General features: G+C 58.3%; 1 protein-coding gene across 3 annotated transcripts in view; it reads right to left on the reverse strand.

The window, feature by feature from the left end:
- Nucleotides 1-541: 541 nt before the first annotated feature.
- The window catches only part of TNFRSF8 (TNF receptor superfamily member 8), a 43,254-nt gene continuing 23,218 nt past the window's right edge, over nucleotides 542-20,577 (reverse strand). For 2 of the 3 annotated variants that reach the window (XM_041768188.1, XM_041768187.1), the window contains 7 exons: nucleotides 17,114-17,207; nucleotides 16,771-16,916; nucleotides 15,285-15,386; nucleotides 15,130-15,183; nucleotides 7,544-7,569; nucleotides 5,106-5,310; nucleotides 542-2,020 (listed from right to left, as the gene is read on the reverse strand). In XM_041768188.1, the coding sequence (XP_041624122.1) occupies nucleotides 1,776-2,020; nucleotides 5,106-5,310; nucleotides 7,544-7,569; nucleotides 15,130-15,183; nucleotides 15,285-15,386; nucleotides 16,771-16,916; nucleotides 17,114-17,207 (872 nt within the window). In that variant the 3' untranslated portion in view covers nucleotides 542-1,775. The remainder of the gene's footprint in view (nucleotides 2,021-5,105; nucleotides 5,311-7,543; nucleotides 7,570-15,129; nucleotides 15,184-15,284; nucleotides 15,387-16,770; nucleotides 16,917-17,113; nucleotides 17,208-20,577) is intronic. The other variant, XM_041768185.1, reaches the window with a different exon arrangement.

Here is a 20,577-nt window from a genome sequence, read left to right on the forward strand (position 1 = left end):
TTGCTGCCCAGGAGTTTCCTCCGAAGGCCACAGCTCCCGGGGACCCTGCTGAACGGCCGGCTTTGCTGCTGGTGTGGGGACAGGCTGGGGGGTGTCCCCAGTCCCCATCCGCCGCCTTCCCCCACCCCACGGGGAGCCCCAGGCGGGGGAGGGGACGCAGGCTGGGCCCTCCCAGCTCAGGCCCCAGCCCAGGGCTTCAGGACGCGCTCAGGCCAACCCGGCACCACCGCGGCTACGGACCGTCCTTGCTGCCCAGGCCGCGCGGAGCCGTACGGCACAACAGGCTTTATTTTCAATGTCCCCCAGCGGTGCCAAGGCCGCGGGCAGGCAGCAGGCTCTGCACACCTCGGCCCTGGGAGGCCGCCCACAGAGGGAGCAGGCGGGGACGCCGAGAGCCAGGCCAGCCGACGCTGAGCCCCCTGCCCACCGTGGGGGCCACAGAACGGGGGAGGGCCGGGAGCACGGAGGGTGGCACTTGGCCCTTGCAGGGCTGAGGGGGCCTCACCCCGACTGGGCGCACAGAGTTCAGACGCTGCCGCCCCGGTCGGTGGGGGACCAGGGAGCCTGCCCCACGGGGAGGCAGGCCCGGAGCCTTCGTGCCCACATGTTCAGTCTCAACCTCAGAGCGTCCTGAAACCATCGGGTCCTTAAGGGGCCTTCCAAGTTTTCCGAGGATCAAGCTTCAGAGGATCAGAAGTTCCAGGAGGGGACTTTGGAGGGAGGGGCGCTTCATCCCGCCCCTCACAGCCCGGGCCCACGTCCGGTGGCGCAGGCTGCTCCCGGGCCGTGTCCGCGCCGTCCCTACGCGGGCCGGCAGCCCCACGTCACACCGCTTTCCTCCTTGGTGTGAAATGCGAGGAGGCCTCAGGTCCACACGGGAGCACTTGCTCTTCTGAGAATCCAGACTAAGGCCGAAGGGCAAGGCGAAGCCGCGTTGCCCCGGTGGCAGGGCTGGGCCCTGGGCTGTGCACATGGCAAATCTGGGGATGCAGAGGGGGTGCCACGGAGCCGGCAGGGCCCCAGAAAAGGCCAGGGCTCCCCCACCGTGGGGGCAGGTCCTGCAGCTGCTGAGGGTCTGCATGCATCCGGGTCCCAAGACGCCTCCCCAGGGGGCTGGTGGGGATGCCATGAGTCAAGCCAGTCGACCCTGGGCCCCATGGTGAGCTGGAGGCCACAGAATGGGGGAGCACTGGGGGCCGGCCTGGGCCTCACCCCGACCCGGGGCACCCAGTGCAGCACCGCAGCTGTGGCCAACACGGGGCAGCCAATGATGCCTCAGCCCCAACTTCCCTGTGGACTCAGGAGAAGCCACCGATGGCGCTGGTTCACGCCCACATTCCAGGCCTCCAGTGACTGGGGGCCAGCGGCAGGGCAGCAGGGTCAGGGGGCATCGATCCCGTGGCCCAGGTGAGAGGGGCAGGCGCTGAGGCCCGTGCCTCTCGGCCCTGGCCCTGGTGGTGTGTTTGGCACACAGGGCTCTGGGGGCATCTTCCCAGCAGTGGCAGGAGACCAGGTGCCAGTGCCCGCTGGCTGGCCGCAGCTGCAGCCCCAGCCCCAGATGGTCCCTCCTGCAAAAGCCCAGGCTCCCCCAGGGTCCAGGCTGGGGACATGACTAGAGACCCCAGGACCCCCTGGCTCCTGGTGGCTCTACCCCTGGATGTTGGAACCTCAGTTGGGGCCACATGGGCCTCTGTCCCCCACCCGGTGCCACGGATGCCACCCTGGCCTCCCAGGGGGCACCCCTCTGTCCTCTCAGCCCCAACCCAGGCCAGGCTTCATTTCTCAGAGACGGTCATGGGCAAGGGGGCCTCTTTTCCTTCCTCTTCTACTGAGAACATGACGTCCCCACAGCTGCCCAGAGGTGGTTCTGTCTCCTGCTCCGGGAAGTGGGGGGCATGGTCCACTTCCAGATCCTCCTCGAATTCAGGCCCTGCCGGCCCCACCAGGCTGCGGCCCTCAGGCCCCTCGGTCGTGACGGTCCCCACAATCACGGTGTCAGCCTTCATGATGTAGATCTTCTCTGCAAGGCAAATGGACGGGTGAGGGGAGGGCCGGAGCCCTCGCTGGACAGAGCAGGCAGGCGGAGGGGGGTCCGAGGTCCCACTGTGTCACCCCTACTGCATGGCTTCGGGCAAATGACACACCCTCTCAGATGCACAGCCACCCCCACCAACCTCAGGGGCGTCCTGAGGCTCAAAGAAAGAAAACAGCTGGAAACCACATGCTGAGAGTGAGGGATGGCCCACTCCCGGGAGAGGCTCCCTATCTACCTGGACCGATGGATCTGGATGGATGGACAGCTGGGGATGGGGCAGAGGAGGGAGCAGTGCTGGGAGAGAGAGCGAGCCCGGGGGGAGAGAAAGCGGGGGTGCAGACCCCCCCATGAGCACCACGGTGGCCAGGCTGAGTGCTCACACCCCGGTCCCTGTGGGCACATCACGAACCTGGAGCCCCGAGAGGTTAACGGGCCTGCCCAGGTAGTCGGCAGGAACCTCAGGAGACGCTCCCGCCTGCCCGGCTGCCCTTTCCAGTCCTGTCCTGTGCCTAGATCAGAAGCCCGGGTGGCCCGTGCTCTGGTTTGCCCGAGGTGCTCCCGGTGTTCGTACGGGGGTCCCGAGCCCCTGGGAACTTCGGTTCAGGTCAACCCAGACACCTGACCGCAGTCTCAGAAACCTCGGCCCTGGCAGCACCAGCAGGGCGGCGGGTGTGACGCCTGGATGAAGGGAGGCAGGTCCCCTGCGGGCCTCAGCACCATCTGCTGGGAAGGGGTGCAGGGAGGCTCTGGGGGAGCCAAGTAAGCTGCCCAAGAAGCCGGGAAGTGAGGAGCCAGCCCAGCTTCTGACGGCCTCGAGCTCAGCGCGGGGTCCCAGCTCCCAGTGGCTTGGCCCTGGGACTCTCTGGAGTGGGAATGAGGAAGCTCAAGAGGGAACTTGAAAGCTGGGGTGGAGTTGAGGGCTGGGGTCCTGCCTCTCTGGGTAACCCAGTTATACCTCTCTGGTTCAGGAACACCCTGGGGGTCCTGCTCCCCTCGACCCCATTGCATAATGCTGGCTCTTCTGTTTGGGTTTTTATATCTTTAGGGAAGAGGGAAGTGTTCAAAATAGCAAGGATGGGAAAAAAACTGTGAGTGTGGCAAGCTGTGCGCAGGGCGCCCACACACACCCCAAAAGAGGGAGCAGGGCCTCAGGGGAGGGCATGCGGCCAGGGAGCCTGAGCAGAGAGGGGCCAGGGAGAGGCGGGAGCCAGGGGTGGTGACAGAGGGCACAGAGCAGCCAGACGGGGCTGGAGAGGGCGAGGCACAGGCAGCGGGGCGGAGAGAAGGGGAGGTGGGTGGTCAGGTACAAGAAGCCAAAGCCGGGGCGTCTCCTGCCACCTCACATTCCCAGGGCCTGACTGCTCTTACTCTGACCCTCATCACAGCCCCCCCCCCCCCCCCGTCAAATCTGGGAGAGGAGTGGAGCGTCTTCCAGGAGCTGCTGGAACCTTCTCCCCCACCCAGGGCTCTGGAATCCAGGAGTAGTTATCTCCACGGGTGGGAGGTGAGGGGCTCCCCTACCTGGTGCCCAGGGGCAGAGGGATAAGGCTCAGGCCGTAGTTTGGTCCCCCCGGGGCACTGGGCAGGTTCAGAGGGGCAGGGTGCTCCTCTGGGATGGTGTCAGGACAAAAGGCCCCCGAGAGAACCCCCAAGGCCGTCTCCCCCGAGCACCCCACCTGCCAGCGAGGCTAACGGGCCACTGAGCAGGACGCCCACCCCGCAGCACCCCTGGGAGCCCAGCACCTCCCTCCAGCTGCCCCACAGCTCCTGCACTGCACTCAGCACGGACTCAAATGCCTGAAGCAGGATTTCTTAGGACATTTAAAGGAGATGCCTTTGGTGGTATTTCCCCCAAATGAAACTCTTTGTAAATAAAACTTGCAGAAAGCTCCAATGCCAAAACTTTTGGTTTCAGACGAAAGACTCTGCCCCAGGGAGTTCTATCCACCAACGCCTGCGCCTGCGGTAGAAACGTGCAGGACAATTACAACGCTCCTCTGGTATCATCCCAGCAAGGGTTAACGCTCCAGAGAAGACAGCCACGGAGCTCACAGCCAGCGGGGGGGGGGGGGGGGGGGGGGGGTACACACAGTCCCACTGCTGGGTGCTGAGGGTACTGAGGCCAGAGGCCTGGGAGAGCACAGCATCTGGTCTAGACAGGAGACTGGAGAGGGCCAGGAAGACTTCCTGGAGGAGGAGGCAAGTGAGCAAGGGCCACAGGACACCAGAGATGGACTAGATTCAAAGGAGGAGCTGGCTGTCCCGGGTGAGGCAGCAGCACCCACAGAGGCGCTCGGAAGGGGGAGAGGGCTCCCCGAACTCTGGAAACTGCCAGTGAACAGGAGGCGCAGACAGGAGGGGTCAGGAGGCAGGGGGGTCTGGTGGGGCAGTGGCGGCCGCGACCAGTCGGAACAACCGAGTAAGAATCCCGGAAGTCATCCTGAGGGTGACAGGAACCCCGGGGCCTGAGCAGGGGCGCAGAACGGACAGCCGTGATTTTGGTGGCAACACTCCGGGTGTCCCCGGGGGGAGCGCAGTGGGAGAGGAGGCAGGGAGACCCTGGGGGCGGCCGGGCCGGGCGGGGCAGGGCTCCTGGGGTCTCTGCAGAGGCCCCCTGCCCGCCCGTAGCGCCCCTGCCCGGTAGGGAGGCCGCGTGGCCACAGAGCACTGGCACACGCCCTCCTGTCCCCCCGAGCGCTGCCTTGTTGGGGGCGGGCGCGCTGTTCACTGCTCACTTCAAGGCCGCCAGACCCTGGGCAGGGGGAGCCCCTCGTCCCCCCCACCCCCCAGGATCTCACAAACGCTCACGATGGCCCAGGAGCACAGAGCCCCCCACTACTCCGACCCCACAGACCTCAGCCGGGGGCCGCGCTGCAGGAACACACCCCGTGGCGCTTACCTCCCTCCCCCAAAGCTGCTCCTGCTTGCGAGGCCAGCGGCAGAACCCACGCACGCCCTTCCTGCCCCCCCTCCCCCAGGTCCCCAGTTCTGCTCGGGCCCAGGGTCCAGGCCCACCTCCCCAGCGCCCTCCGCTGTGCCCACAGCAGGACCCCGTAAGCGGCAGACTCACCGATCCTGTTGTTGGTGTGCTCCGAGGTCAGCCGGGGCTCGGGAAGGTCCCTGGGGGACGGGGGACCGCCGGCCGGGCTGGCTTCCAGCAGCCGCACGCTCTCCAGGCAGGCCGCCCCGTCGGGGCCGGGGTCCACAGCCGGGGAGCTCATTAAGCCCACCTCTTCCAGGCCCGACTCGACCACCGATATACTCTTCTCCAGCTGCTGTGGGCGAGGGGACGTGGCGCTGATGCAGGTGCCCCCCACCGCCCTGGGTAGCCCCGTTTCACCACCTCTGCCTTCAGGCTGCCTCACACCACCCGTGGCTCCTGGGCTTTGAGAGCCCGAGCCCTGTGCGGAGTTTCAGGAGTCCTGTTGCTCTTAGCCTGTACTGAATAACGACAGTGGGGGCGCATGGGGAGGCTCAGGGCGGGGTCCCGGAGTCCCGGGATTGAGTCCCACGTCAGGCTCCCTGCGTGGAGCCTGCTTCTCCCTCTGCCTGTGTGTCTGCCCCTCTCTCTCTCTCTCTCTCTCTCTCTCTCTCATGAATAAATAAATAAATGAATGAATGAATGAATGATAGTAGCCAGCATCCCATATGGTACTTACCGTGTGGCCTTAACAAACATGTCCATCCTCACAACCACCCCATAAGCTGCTAATACTAGTACCCTCTCCATTTTACAGACCGGGATACTGAGACACAGAAGAATCCAGTAACTGGCTCAGGCTGGTTAGGAAGTGTCCGGGCCAGCACGCGAACCCTGCCCGGCACCTGGCGCTGGACGTCCGTGCTCCAGACCCACCACAACCCACCAGCCCTGACCTCCTGGGACAGCGATCGCCTACAATTACGCTAACGTGTTCTAAAAGTAGCTACGTCTTCAGGAAGATGGTGGTTTTGTTCTTGACTTTCATAGGTAAGAATAAAGAAGTGGTCTCGTGGAACATTCTAACGTGCACTATTTACTTTCAGCCTTTAAATGGGGTTCGAGTGAATCACAGAGTATGTCTACGTAGCCCTGACTGTCCTTTTAGAATAATCTGAAGTCCAAAAGGTGGCATTTTAAACAAGTTGCTATGAAAATACTGACTCCCACGGCCAAGAAATGTTAATTATCTTATAAATCATTAAATGCCTTTTCGTGAAACTTCCTGGCATTGTAACAGCCACTTATCTGACCCAAGCATATTTGAATGTGACCCCCCCATAATTTGAAAGTGAACTCATACTGTGGTTCTATCATTTAAAAAAATTAAGGGATGGAAACCTTTCTCCTTGTATGAATGTTTAAGTTCAAAGAAAGTCACGGAAAAACTGATAAATGGAAAAAAAAATATGGGTGAACCATACCCACCTGAGAGCTGGCCACACGGAGTGCTCTGTCCTGCCCCGTCCTCAGCCCCACAGGGCACCGTCCCTGCCCTCACCCCACCCTCCACCGAGGCTGCTCAGCGAGCAGGGGCCAGGCTGAGCCCGGGGGCCGGGTGGGGGCCCCTCCCCGCTAACCATAGGCTCAGGGCAGCACGGCCAGGCACCTGCGCACAGCAAGCTCTCTGTAAAAGGCGGGTGAAGAGGTCCTTCCAGCGGGGGGCAACAGGTCGGGCCACACAACCCGGGGTTCAAGTCCAACCAGGGTTCACTCATCTACTTTCCAAAAGTGGAACGAACCTCCTCTCGCATCTGTGCCTGTCTCCCCTTTTGGGACATGGACAACGGTACCGACCTCGGAGTGCCAGAAGGACACCTAGGAGAACTTTGGGAGGCACGGAGCAAGGTGCCTGCCTCATCGTGAGTGTTCCATACGTGGTGGGCAAATTTTCGTGATTTTTTTTTTTTTAAGAGAAAGAAAGAGCATGAGCAGGAGAGGCAGGAGAGACACAGAGCAGGCTCTACCCTCGGCGCAGAGCCCGAGGCAGGGCTCAGTCTCACAACCCTGAGATCATCCCCCGGACTGAAATCAAGAGTCGGAGCTTAGCCAACTGCACCCCCCAGGCGCCCCCGTGATGCTAGGTTTTCAGAGTCGTGCTATGGATTTACCATCCCAGCTGTGAGAACGAGAACCACAGAGGAGTGAAGGAGAAGGGGAAGCAAACACACAGCCTTTCTCTGACCACACCTGGCACCCAAAGCAGCCCAAACCAAATCCATGGTCGGCCAGGCCGTTCTGGAAGTCCCCTGCAGGATGAGCCAGGAGCCAGAGGCTGTGAGGGGGCGGAGCTCCCCATCCTCCTCCAGGCCCTGGCCCAGGCCCCACCGTGCTGCCCCATATGCTGCAGACCCAGCTGAAATCGCAGGGGAGCCCACACCCGGGTCACTGCGGCGGGGGGGGCGGGGGGGGAGCGATGACGACGACTATGACCCATCAGCGGCTCTCAGAACCAGCAGATCCGCTGGCAAAGGAGTCCGATTTCGGGGCACACAGCCGGGGAGGCGGGGCAAGGAAGGGCTACTTACCATCAGGTTCCTCCTGGACCTGGAATCTGCAAAAACAAACAGAGGAGTGACTTCAGCAAGGAGGGCCCTGCCCCAGCCCACGGATGGGCGGCAGCACACTGGTCAGGCCCGCAGTCTGGAGCACAGTGGACGGCTTCAGAATCGGCGCCCACGCCTGGGCACAGAGACTCCCTTCCTGGTGCTCGCTGCAGCAACAGCAGTGGGAGAACTGGGAAGCGGCACACCGGACTCCTGCCCCTGCCCCCACTCGACACGCACAGGGGGGGACCAGGACAGGCACACACTCCTGGCCGAGCCAAGGAGGCTTCTGCTGGCTCAGAAGTTGGTTTGTGAGGATGCCCAGAGGACCCAGCAATTGAGCGTCTGCTTTCGGCCCAGGGCGTGACCCCGGGGTCCGGGGGATCGAGTCCCGCCTTGGGTTCCCCACAGGGAGCCTCCTTCTCCCTCTGCCTCTCTGCGGGTCTCTCGTGAATAAATAAATAACATCTTAAAAAAAAACAAAGAAGTAATTGGTTTGTGGCTGCTGCCACTCCCTTGTAGCCCCCACGGCCTAGAGAGTCCAGAACTCCCAGAGCGCCCTGCAACCTCGCATGGAAGACCTCAGGGCTGGGTGATCATAGGTGACTGATCGTGAGGGCTCTGCTGGGCCCTGCACTGGACACACCCAATGCCAATCAGTGTGCCTTGGAGGCCTTTCGAGGGAGTTGGGTTTTCTATTACATGTGCCTGAATGAGCCCTTGTGACTACCTTCGAGCAGGACAGCTGCTCGTCATCATCCCACCACCTGCCAGCCCCCTCTGGGGGGCTCAGGAGGTGATGATTCACTGACTCTTAAGGCACAACTTTACCTCCTCGTTCCAAACCTCCACGCTCTACACCAGCGTCTCTCTCACATCAAATACGGGGCCAGGTCATGGCCAAGCATATGGTGACATTTAGCCACGGCCCACTGGTCATCTGAGAAAGCTGGAGATGGCACGCAGGCATCCGTCTACCCTGGGGCCAATCACCTCCTGTGTGTCTGGGGACACACAGCCCAGATGATCCCTGAGGAAGTCCCCTCAGGGACCTGGAATATGCTGTGCCATGTGCAGACCTGACTGGAGAAATCTGCTCTGAAAACGCCAGTGAGCTAAGTCACCTCCAGAACACTCTGACTTCAGCAGCTCGGGGACCCATGAGCCCCGAATCCTAACTGAAATGCTGAAGGCCAACCAACTGCGGTAAGATAAACAAGACAGGAGGTTTGAAAGTGCTGTGTAGACACTAGGTTAGTTTGGGGAAAACTCTTACACGTACCTTCTAAGTGACTATCAGCAGGTAAAAGTGTCTAAAGAGGAAATGAACCAGAATGACGGTCAAAAGAAGAACACATATAAAATGCCACAATTCTGGATTCTTTCTTCTTTTTTTTTTTTTAGAGAAAAAGAGAGAGAGAGAGAGGGGCAGGGCAGACAGAGAGCATCTCAAGCAGGCTCCACACCCAGCACAGGGTTCGATCTCACAGCCCTGAGATCACCACCTAAGCTGTAATTAAGAGCTGAAGGATTAACTGGCTGAGCCACCCAGGCACCCCTTCTGGAGTCTTGATTTAACAAATGCAGTTTCCTCCACCTAGTAACTGCTGCTCCCAGCAGAAGTGGTCACCTTGGGAGGCCATGGCTCATTCCTGCTAGGTGGCCATTGTCTGTTACCCAAGCCACTGCTCCCTGGCCCGAAGCACATTCTTTTATCTTATTTATTTACTTATTTTAACATGATCAAGTAATATTTATTCCAGGGATGCAAGGATAGTGCAACATCAACAAATCAACTGATGTGACACACTACATTAACAAAACAAAGGATAAAAATCATATGACCAGGGATCCCTGGGTGGCGCAGTGGTTTGGCGCCTGCCTTTGGCCCAGGGCGCGATCCTGGAGACCTGGGATCGAATCCCACATCGGGCTCCCGGTGCATGGAGCCTGCTTCTCCCTCTGCCTGTGTCTCTGCCTCTCTCTCTCTCTCTCTCTGTGACTATCATAAATAAATAAATAAATAAAATTTAAAAAACAAACAAACAAACAAAACAAAGGATAAAAATCATATGACCAGGGATCCCTGGGTGGCACAGTGGTTTGGCGCCTGCTTTTGGCCCAGGGCGCGATCCTGGAGACCCGGGATCGAGTCCCACATCGGGCTCCCAGTGCATGGAGCCTGCTTCTCCCTCCCTCTCCCTCTGTCTCTGTCTCTGTCTCTCTGTATGACTATCATAAAAAATAAAAATAAAAATAGGGATCCCTGGGTGGCGCAGCGGTTTGGTGCCTGCCTTTGGCCCAGGGTGCGATCCTGGAGACCCGGGATCGAATCCCACGTCGGGTTCCCAGTGCATGGAGCCTGCTTCTCCCTCTGCCTATGTCTCTGCCTCTCTCTGTGTGACTATCATAAATAAATAAAAATATTAAAAATAAAAATAAAAATAAATAAAAAAATCATATGACCAGCTCAACAGGAGGCACATTCTTTTAAATGATGTCTGTGAAGCCTTATGTTTGTCCTTGGAGAGGGATGTTGAGTTTTACCAACAGCCAGCGGTGAGCTGGGTGGCGGGGGAAAGAGCACAACAAAGTAACAAGATAAAATAAAATAAAAATAAAATTCAGTCTTGGAGAGCATGTGGGTAAAAAGGAACATAGTGGTTCATGCCCTGTGAACTGGTTCCATGTTTCTCAAGAGCCATGTGGCAATGAAGACCTCACACCCTTTGACCCAGTAATCCCTCTTCAGGGACACACCCTCAGGAAATAACCCGGGAGAACACAACAAGGCAGTGCGCAGACGTGGTATTTAGAATAACCCAAAACCTGAAAACAAGCCAGATGCAAAACAATGAGGCAGCTCATCAGTCTTGAAGCAGAGGCCTTCCTGGCAGGGAACCCCCAACATAACATCACTCCACCTTCCCGGCCTTAGTCCTCGTATCTGGAAAATGGGACACGTCACGCCAACTTTGGAGGGTCTTTATGAAGATTAAATGAGCCTCGAAACGTGACGGTGCCCAACGAGTAGTCACACAGGGAGCATGTGCCTTCCTACGAGGTGATGAGAATGGCCGTCTCCCCCCACACACATACCGCCAAACGCGTAACCCCGCTGTAATCAGGGGAAAATATTAGACAAATTCCAATAGAGGGGTATCCTGCACACAACTGGCCGCCCCATGCTCCTCAGAACTGCCAAGGTCATCAAAAACAGGAAAGTCAGAAAAGTCCAGAGGAGCCCGAGCAGACATGACAATTAAATGTAACGTGGTATTCTGGGGGGGAGCCTAGAATAGTAAAAAATACGGTGGGTAAACGTTAATAAACCTGGGGCACCTGGGTGGTTCGGTCGGTTAAGCGTCTGCCTCGGCTCAGGTCATGATCCCAGGGTCCTGGGGTCGAGCATCTCGTGGGGCTCCCTGCTCTGCGGGTGCGTGCCTCTCCTTTTCCCTCTACACCTTGCTCCCCTCAACTCATGGGCTCTAATAAATAAAATTTGTAAAAAAAAAAAAAAAAAACTAATAAAAAAAACCCCCCAAAACCCTAAGTAAACCTAAATAGAGTAAGGCCTTTAGTTAATAGTAAGGTATCAATATTGCCTCATTTATTGCAACAAATTAGCAGAAGATGTAAACGACGGAGGAAACTGGGCGTGGGGTACACAGGAACTCTCTGCACTAGCTTTTCAAATATTCTACAAACCTAAAACTGTTCTAAAACTTGAAGTCTGTTTAAGACTTTAAAAACTTAAATGTGAAAAAGGGACAGTGTGCAGGAGGCTGCCTGGCACGTCGTGGGCCCCGGATGTTGACATGGCACGATGCTCTATCACCCCAAAGAGAAAACTCAGCATTTGATACCAACTCTTGGAAACAAGCATGAAATGTCAAAATCCAGAGGCACCAGCGTCTGCCTACCGCTGCGTTACAACCCATGTGTGGACTTTGATAAAGACCCAGAACAAAATGTGCCAAGGACAGAGGTCAGACTTCCTAAATGCACTTCCACTAAAAATGTGGCTTCAGTCCACTGGCTTCGTTTATTGGTTTCCTTGCTTTGGGGAATAACTACGATCTTCTTGTAAATGCATCTGGGACACGAGGACATGAGTCCAGGACACACCAGGCGTTGGTGGCCTCCCTGGGACAAGTGCACGGGATCTCTGGGGCTGCTGTGAGGGCCGCTGCAGCCAGGCACCTGAGCTGTGACACCTACGCCAGAGGTCCCGTCCATCCCAGTCCCCCCCTTCAGTCGCAGCCCCCGTCTGGCCTGGAGGCCCTGCTGCTGTGGGAAGAACAGACCCGAGGAAGGAGCCTGGCACAGAGGTTCGGCCAGGCTTTGGCAACCGGCACCCCTAGGTTCTGATCAGGGCTCCCTGGAGACGTAGCTGATTCCAGAGTGAAGCAGCAAAGCACCAGGTAAGTCGGGGTCACCTTAGGAAGTGCTCAGAACAGGAAGGATGGGACCGGACGACACTGGGGGCAGCTTCAAGGGCCCCTGCCGGCCTAACGTGAACATCAAGTTAAATAATGATGGCAAGAGAATAAAAGAGAAAGCCCCGAGTCCATGCAGACAGAAGGACAGGGGAAGGAGGAGAGAGTGATGAGAAGCTGCTTATTCACAGAGCCTCGAAGTAAATCCCCGAAAGAGCTTACTGTTTGCCAAGGAGAAAAGATCAGCCTCGTGCTGGGGCAGCTGGCAGGCCCTGCTCACGTCAGGTGCTCAGAGCCGGCCATGCCCACACAGGGACTGGCGGGCACCTGGCAGGGGGGCCGCCACCACAGGAGCTCAGCGGATCCTCCCGCCTCCAAAGACGCACGACCTGACCCCCATCTCTGATCGTGAGGACGCAAGAGGCAAACCCAAGGCGAGAGACATCTGCCAACTCAGGGGTAGAATCCTCAAAAGTGGCCAGGTTGCAAACGTGACAGAAAAGACAGGAATGGACCTAGCTGGAGGGACCCAAGAGACCCGACATCCCGATGCGACACACAATCCTCAGCTGGCTTCTTCTGCTCTAAAGAACGTGGTTGGGACAAGTGAAGGAACGGAATGGGGTCTGAGAATTAGTTGGCAGCAGCACATCAGGGTGACGTCTCTGACTTTGACCGTGTCACTACATTGCGTTAAAGTACGCCCTCGTTTGTGTGAACACAGGCCAAGGTACCTGGAGATGATACGGCATCACGTCACTACCTCATCTCAGAGTTCAGAAAAGCAAGTTCTCTGTATTGTCCTTGTGACTCTTCCACCGGCTTGAAACTGCTTCAGGACAACACAAAACATTTTTCCAACTTAAACCTGCCCGAAGTAGCAGAAAAGGACTCTAGCGTCCGTGAAAACAAGAACATTAGTCAGCGTTTCTCAACCAGGCACGATTCCCACCCCCAGGTTGACACTCAGCAGCGTCGTCCCAGCCCGGAGGGGGTCTACAGACCAAGGACCCTGCCCAACCTCCCCCTACAGCCAAGGACGATCCGGCCCCACGCGTCAACAGTGTTGAGGCGGGAGGCCCTTTCGCACCCCCGAGAACGACAGAATCCTGCTCATGCTGCTTATGAACCAAGTGGCCTTCAACAAATCCCTCCACCTTCCCATGCCCCGGCTCCTCTTCTGTGAAATGGGACCAAAACCAGCAGATGTGGCGGCAGCTCTTTCTGCCCACGGGTCCCATCCTCGTGCTTTAATAAAATCACCTTTTTGCACCCCCCCCCCAAAAAAAAAGTGCCTCACAGGCCCACTGTGCACATGTATGTGCTTTGTAAGCACGTGCCACGGAGGACACGTGGCGTGAAGTCAAATCAATTCAAGGGATGGCTGGTAAGCACAGGAGCCTCTGGACCGGGGGGGGGGGGGGGGCACGCAGGCCCATCCTGCTGGCCCTGAGTCTGGAAGCTAGGGAGAGCTCGAGCCAGCACAGGGCCACCTGGACAACGACACAATGGCGAGAATTCCTGAGTGAGCAAGCACGGAATGAAATCCCCTTCGCCCCCTCAGCACCCACTGCTCCGGAGGGAATTCTCAGCCTGAGCCCCGCGTGCTTATCCCGGCCTCGCCCTCCCTACATCTCAGGCCGGGGACCCAGGCCCCCCCGCCAAGGACCCGCCGGAAGCCCAAGGGCCAGAAACAGCCCCAAACAGGATGGTCGCCACTGAGTCTCAGGGCTTGGTTTCTTGTAGGTCTGGCTTCTTCAGAGAAGGTGCTGTTTTTCTCTCTCTTTCTCTGTGGCAAAACTGCCATCACGAAGGTTTGAAGAAAAAAATAAACTGACAGCAATGGAAATTCTAATACTAGAAAAATGTCAAGAAAGCAAACACAGGTTTCAATGAGACATTAAGGCTGACAGCTCATGGAAAAAGGCTTGAAACTATCAAAACAAAAACCCCCCTTGCTAAGGGCGCACGAGCACCTGCTATGAAACTCCTCAAATTCAAAACAGGCCTCAGTGGATAAGGTCTGTGCCCCAAGTCAACAGGCGGGCTGCAGTGAGGGCCCCCGGGGCCCTGGGGAGACGGGGGAGAGGGCCCTGACCAGCCTGAGGCTGCCCACCTGGTTCGTGGGTGGATACCGGAAGTGGCCAAAGCTGGAGGGGAGGAGGCAGACGTGACAGGTCTGAGCCCTCCGAGAACGCAGTCTGCAAAGTCTGGGTCTCACTGGCTGTGTGGCCCTGGCCAGTTACCCACATTTCTGAGCCTTGAGTCTTCCTGATGGAACAGGGATCATCACCCACCTCCCTGGGAGGCCCTGGGCTCACCCACTGGGGGAGCCAGCCTTGAAACCAGAAAGGGAAGCCCAGGCAATTTCTCACTCCTTCCCCTGTGATCAGGGCCCGGCACACAGTAGGTGCTCAATCAGTGCTCGTAGAGAGCTGATGAAGACCTTGCCCTGCCTGGAAAGGGCTGCACGGGAGAGAAAAGGCACTTGGCACAGATGGCTGGGACCCCACAAACACTCCAGGTGACGGCTAGAAATAAGGCAGGGGCTCTGACAGGTGGCCTGCACTAGTTGGCCTGGGATCAGAGAGCGAGGGCCAGGGAGGGCTTCAGAACAGCCTAGAAATCAGAAGGCCCGGAGATTCCTGCTGAGGAAACAGGCCACCTGTGCTCTGCAGGGCACTGGACGGGCCTCCCACGACTAGGCCCACGCCCACCCCCTGAACTAGGTCCCACTGCCCCCTTCCACAGGTGAGGAGGCTAGAGGAATGAAGAACCTTACTGAGGCCATGTGGGCCCTAAGGACCAAGATTCCAGCCCTACCAGCTGCCCTACAGACCCCTATGCACCCCCGCCCCCGGCGGCCAGCAGGGGAGGGGGCGCAGAGAGATGGGGAGGAAGGAAGGGGAGGCGCTCAGGAATGCCTGGGGGGCTGCGCCGTGGAGGAAAGGATGAAAGACAAGATGGATGTTAAGCCTTCGTGCCAGCCCGCCACCCAAACACCCGGAGAACGCTCCCACCCGCATCTCATTGCCGGGCAAGGCTGTGGAGACAGGGCGCCCCAGACCAGGGCCCAGAGCTGCTGTCTCCACGCGGCCCAAAGAGCCCCGTGGACATCTGGACACTTACCCGCAGGCTCCAGCTTGGGCCGGAAGGTCTGGACAGGGTAGCACAGGTGCAGCTCTGAAATGACAGCGCAGTCGGCTGGAGGCACCCAGGGCACAGACCCTCCAGGCTAGTGCACGGCCCCTGCCCTCCCCGGGCCCCAGGCCACATCCACTCACTCTGCTGAATCCACTTCCTGCAGGCCCTCCGGTGGCACAGGACGAAGGAGACGGAGCCCAAGACCACCACCAGGATCACGACCATCCAGAAGAGCACGGGCCCTGGAACACAGGCGACGCTGCACCAGCTGCCCTGACGCGGGTGGGCTCTGAAGTGGACGTCACGGCAGCACCGGGGGCCCTGCCGCAAGCGCGCCGGACAGTCCTCACCCCAGACCTCACCCTAGACCATGCTCTCTTTCTCCCGGGGCACAGACGGCACGGTGGCTGGCAGGACCCCGTCCCTCCCCGGGTGTCCACTTCCCTGTGCGGCCCTTACCCACCTGGCTCTAGGGAGCTCGTCAGGGAGGCTAAGTAGTTGGCAGAAGGGCAAACCATTTCTAGACAGTGCGAAACTGAGAAGTCGAGGGGCCAGGATGAAGCACGAGCGGTCCCAGAGCCCGCTGTCTGGGGGCCATGGAGGAGGGCACAGGCCAGGCGTGGCCCCGGGCAGCGGGGTCAGGGTGGGGCGGGCAGAGCAGTGCGGAGGCTGAGCGTGGGCTCCGGTGTGGCTCCCAGCTCCCCTGGGGGGGAAGCTCTGTGAGGGCAGGCATGGGGTCCCCTCTGCACATACGCACCTCAGCACCTGTTCCCCGAACACCCCGGGGGCACCATCACCATCTCCTTTCACAAACAAGGGACACTGAGGCTTGCAAAGAGGAACTCACTTAACCGGCGAGGGGTAAACCACAAGAACCACGCTTGGGCCGGGCCCGGCCCGGGGGGCAGCTCCAGCTCCCACGCGCTTAACCACTATCTGGACTTTTTTGTTTTGTTTTGTTTTTTACAACTTAAGTGAGTACTTGTTCCTTTTTTCCTTTTGTCCCTTATGAAGATCGTGTATCGAGTTACCGTTAGGTCCACGTTCAGATGTTAAAAAGCAGTACGTGCCACGTGTGGGCTTCTCAAACCTCCCTGTGCAGCAGGCCCCGGGACCATGTTAAGATACAGACCGAGGCTGGGGGCAGCTGGGGGCCCGCCCTGGCTCTTCAGGGAGCTCGGGCCACGCGGGGCTGCGCTCTGCGGAAGGCTGGCCGGAGGGCGGCTGCCACCTGCTGTCTGATGCTAGGACTGCAAGCCCCGAAGGGGGGGGGGGGGCTTGGCGGGTTGAGGAGCCAGGGCTGTGCCAGGGACAGGACCACACTGCGTCCTGCCCTGCGGGCCATGTGGTGGGACGGTTTCACAGGCGACTAAGGAGGCTCAAAGGGATTAAGCAATAGTCAAGGTCACGTCTTCGCTCACCGGGTACTTTCTGAGGGCTGGTTATGAGCCTGGGGGATGAGGCTGTGAATCCAATCCCGGCCCCTAACCGAGGCACAGCGCCCGCCCAACAGGCCCGAAACCTGGGATGAGCCTTGGGCTCCACCCCCCCACCGCCCAGAGAGAAGCCTCCCCCTCCCCTGGGCCCTCTGAGAGCCAGACCCTCTTTCTGGGAGGCCGTCGTTACCTGAAACCAGAACGGGCTTCCCGGTGGAGGAGAATGAGACAGGAGTGCTAGTTGATATGGAGGGGTCTCCCCAGGCGTGGGTGATGGGCCCCCCATGCTCCTTACTGGGCTGGGGGTCTACCGTGGGGACCAGAGAGGCAGTGGTGCTGTCAGGAGAGAAGGCAGAGACGGGCGGTTGAGACCCAGTGGGAAGCGTGTGCTCAGGAATCGTCCCCAGGGGCGCCAGCATAGGGCAGGCACACAGCCTCCAGAGTGACCCATCACCTCAGCACACAGATCCAGCCCAGGCCCACCTCCACCTCCACCTCCAGCCTGGCGGCCCCCAAAAGAGCCAAGGAGTCACCTGGTGGGCGCCGTGCTGTCGTCTGGGTTGATGCTGCACGCAGGGTGGGCCTCAGGGGCAGGCAGCTCATGGGGAGCAGCCCTCTCAGCTGTACCTGCAGGGACAGGGCTTAGAGTTGGTGTCAAGGAGCCCTGCCCAGCAGGACTGGTAACTTCCAGGGGCGCCTGGTGCTCAGTGGGGTAAGCGTCTGCCTTTGGCTCATGTCATGACCCCAGGATCCTGGGATGGAGCCGTGTCAGGCTCCCTGCTCAGCGGGACGTTTGCTTCTCCCTCTCTGTCCCCTCCCTTCTCTCTCAAAATAAAATCTTAAAAAAAAAAAAAAAAAAAAAGGGTAACTTCCAGAAGACAGCCGGGTGAGGCCAGGAGGACGCTGCAGCCCAGGAGACCCAGGCTGGTGTCCTGAGCCTCTTTCCTCCTTTCCCTCCCTCCTTTTTTCTGTCCATGCAACAACTCTCTAACGAGCACCTACTATGTTCCGGGGACTGTGCCGGGAGCTGGGACGTGGCACTAACTCAGAGAGACAGGATCCCTACCTACGTCAGAGGCTCACAGGCGTGGGAGGGCCCACAGACGTGACACAGGTGTCACACAAAGGCACGTGGGCTCCGTGTAACAGGGGGATCCACCTCGTCCGACTGGGCAGGCTTCCCTGAGGGGGTTGTCGCCGGGGTGTCTGGGGGGCTATCTACGCAGAGGAAACAGAAGGCGGGGCGCCCCATAGGTTGGGGAGGGAGGAGACCGAGGGCCTGGGAGAGGCTGGTGAGCAGCCGTGTTAAAACATGTACACGACTGTCCACAGCAGTGCTCTTCACAGCAGCCAAAAAAGGGGAAACACCCAAATGTCCATCAACTGGTAAATGGACAGAACATATCTGTACCAGAATATCACATGGCGATAAGGCTACCGTGTGCGTGAGCCTCAAAAGTACGATGCACAGTGGAAGAAACCTGACACAGACACGTGTTCTGGAACTGTCCAGAAAAGGTTAATCTGGAGGGACAGAGAGTAGGATCGGTGCTTGTCCGGTGGGGACGCCAGTGGGGACTGACAAAGGGACTGACCACTAAAGGTGTGAGGCTTCTCAGATCATGGGGAGGGGTTTACAACTCCGTTAATGTCTTTACAATCACTGAATTACACACGTAAAACTGGTACGTTCTGTGGTCTGTCAAACGTACTGCAATAAAGTTGTTCTTAAAAATTAGGCCTTCCTCCCCAAAGCAAGGATTTAATTAGCAAAGGGACGGGTCAGCGTGGTGGATCACGTCACGGTCCACCTCCTCAGCTGGGGAAGGCGTCTGTGTTCCCGCCTCACCGAAGCCCCGCGACTCGTAAGGTCCGGGGAGCGGATGGAAGTCACGGCGCCTGCTCCCAGCCTGGGCCGTTCTGCATTCCAGCGCGGCCGGGACGGGAGGGCGCTGCGCTCCCCAGCGGTCCCAGACATAGGAGAAGCACTCAGAGCGAGCCCAAACCAACCCCGCGAACCCAGGCAAGACGGCAGGCCCCCAGCGGAGCCCCGGGGGAGAGCTGAACCCTGAAACGTCCACGCAACTTGTCACCCGCTATCCCTGCGGCGAGAGTTGGCTGAGACACGCAGGTGTGTGGCTCAAAAGACCAAAGTGGAAAAGCTGCGCCTCATCTCCAGCCAACTGTGATCCTACAGGAAGGTGGCTTGGTGGCTCTAGACCTTCTGATTTCATCTCAAACGGAAACCTAATAAATACACATAAATAAACGGACTTAAATACTACCTCCTGAGAGTTAAACACAGCCTCGATTTTTAGCCAAATTCCTTTCTTTTGAAATCAACTGTATTAAGGCATAGTTTATATGGAAAAAAATGTCCCCTCTGTGGTACAGTCTGACGGGTTCTGGAGAATGTATCCTTCCAAGTAGCTATACTTCCATTCAAGGTCTAGAACATTCTCGCCGTCCCAGAAGGCTCCCTAGGGTCCTTCTGCCATAAATCCTCCTCCCACATTCAGGCAACCACTGGTCTGCTTTGTATCATTACAGATTAGTTTGCCTGTTTTAGGATCTCATTGGATGGAACCAGGCAGTCTGTACTTTCCGGGGTCTGGCTTCTTTCTCTCGGCTTCCTTCTCTCAGCACAGTATTTCTGAAGTCCACTTACGTCGCGCGGAGCGGTCCTCCAGTGGAGAGAGGTTCCACCGTTTATTATCCGCTCACCAGCTGCTGGACGTCTGGGTCGTTTGCAGCCTGAAGCTACTCCACGGCTAACGAGAGCGCCTTGAACGTTCCCGCACAAATCTGGGAGGACGGGTAACTTCATCGCCCTTGCGTACTTCGGAGGGGAAAGGCTGTGTCACTGTGCTGACCAGAGGGAATGTCTTTGAGATCCATTCAGAGACGGTCTCCTCTGATCTGACCCAGCTCCCTGTTTCTACAGATGGGAGAGAACCACAGAGCCCGAGCTGGAGCCAGAAGGCAGGGCTCCTGCGCACACTCCACCGGACCACGCCACCTCCCCCCCGGGCCGGGCCGAGCACACTCCTGCAAGTTTATGATTAACTGCCTCCCTAGGGTCACGAAAACCGGCCCCATCTGAAGTAGGTCACACGCAACCACGTCCCTCTCCACCGTGTCCCTGGTGGCAGCACCCCTCCTCGGATGTGGCACAAAGCAAGTATCTCAGCCACACTCATTTCCCTTCTTAAAAGCTCTCGTGATGCTTCTCAGACTTTTCCTTAAACACTCTGAAGAGAACGCGAGGCAAGGATTAATTTCCTTCTTGGATTAGCAGGGTCCTGAGGAACTCTCCTCTTTCGGGGAGGGTCTCCGAACAGATGCTGTCTTTCCTCATGGTCACCAGACTATAACCTGACTTATTGAGGCCCGCAGGCTTTAGGAGGAAGATGATATGATTTGTCACAATAATTTCTATTTATTTGCAAATCAGTATTTGATTTGCATTTAAGATGTCATTGTTGTCACTAAGAGATGACCTGGAGGGGGCTGGAGGTGTTCTCAAGTTCCAACACACCACCTGCAGCTACTACCCCTGGGTAGCACCATGAGGAGAGAGCCCTCTGGCCTCTAAGGCAGCCCTGTCTGAGCTCCCACAGGAACACCTGCTGCAAGCCAGCAACAGATCTGCAGTCCTGGGGCGCCTGGCGGATCAGCTGGTTAAGCACCTGCCTTTGGCTCAGGTCATGATCCTGGAGTCCTGGAGTCCTGGGTTCCTGGGACCAAGCCCCAAGTTGGGCTTCCTGCTCAGCAGGGAGTTTACTTGTCCCTTCCCTCTTCCCCTCCTCCCCACCCCGACTTGTGCCCCCTTGTTTCCCTATTTGAGAGAGAGAGAGAGAGTGTGTGAGTGCGTAAACAGGGGGGAAAGGCAGAGGGAGCACTAGGCTGATACAGGACTCAATCCAGGACACCGAGATTTCAGGGCCCCGAGATCATGACCTGAGCTGAAAGCAGATGCTTAACCAAGCCACCCCGG

Source organism: Vulpes lagopus, chromosome 8 (genome assembly GCF_018345385.1).
Source record: "Vulpes lagopus strain Blue_001 chromosome 8, ASM1834538v1, whole genome shotgun sequence".
Classification (NCBI taxonomy): Eukaryota; Metazoa; Chordata; class Mammalia; order Carnivora; family Canidae; genus Vulpes; species Vulpes lagopus.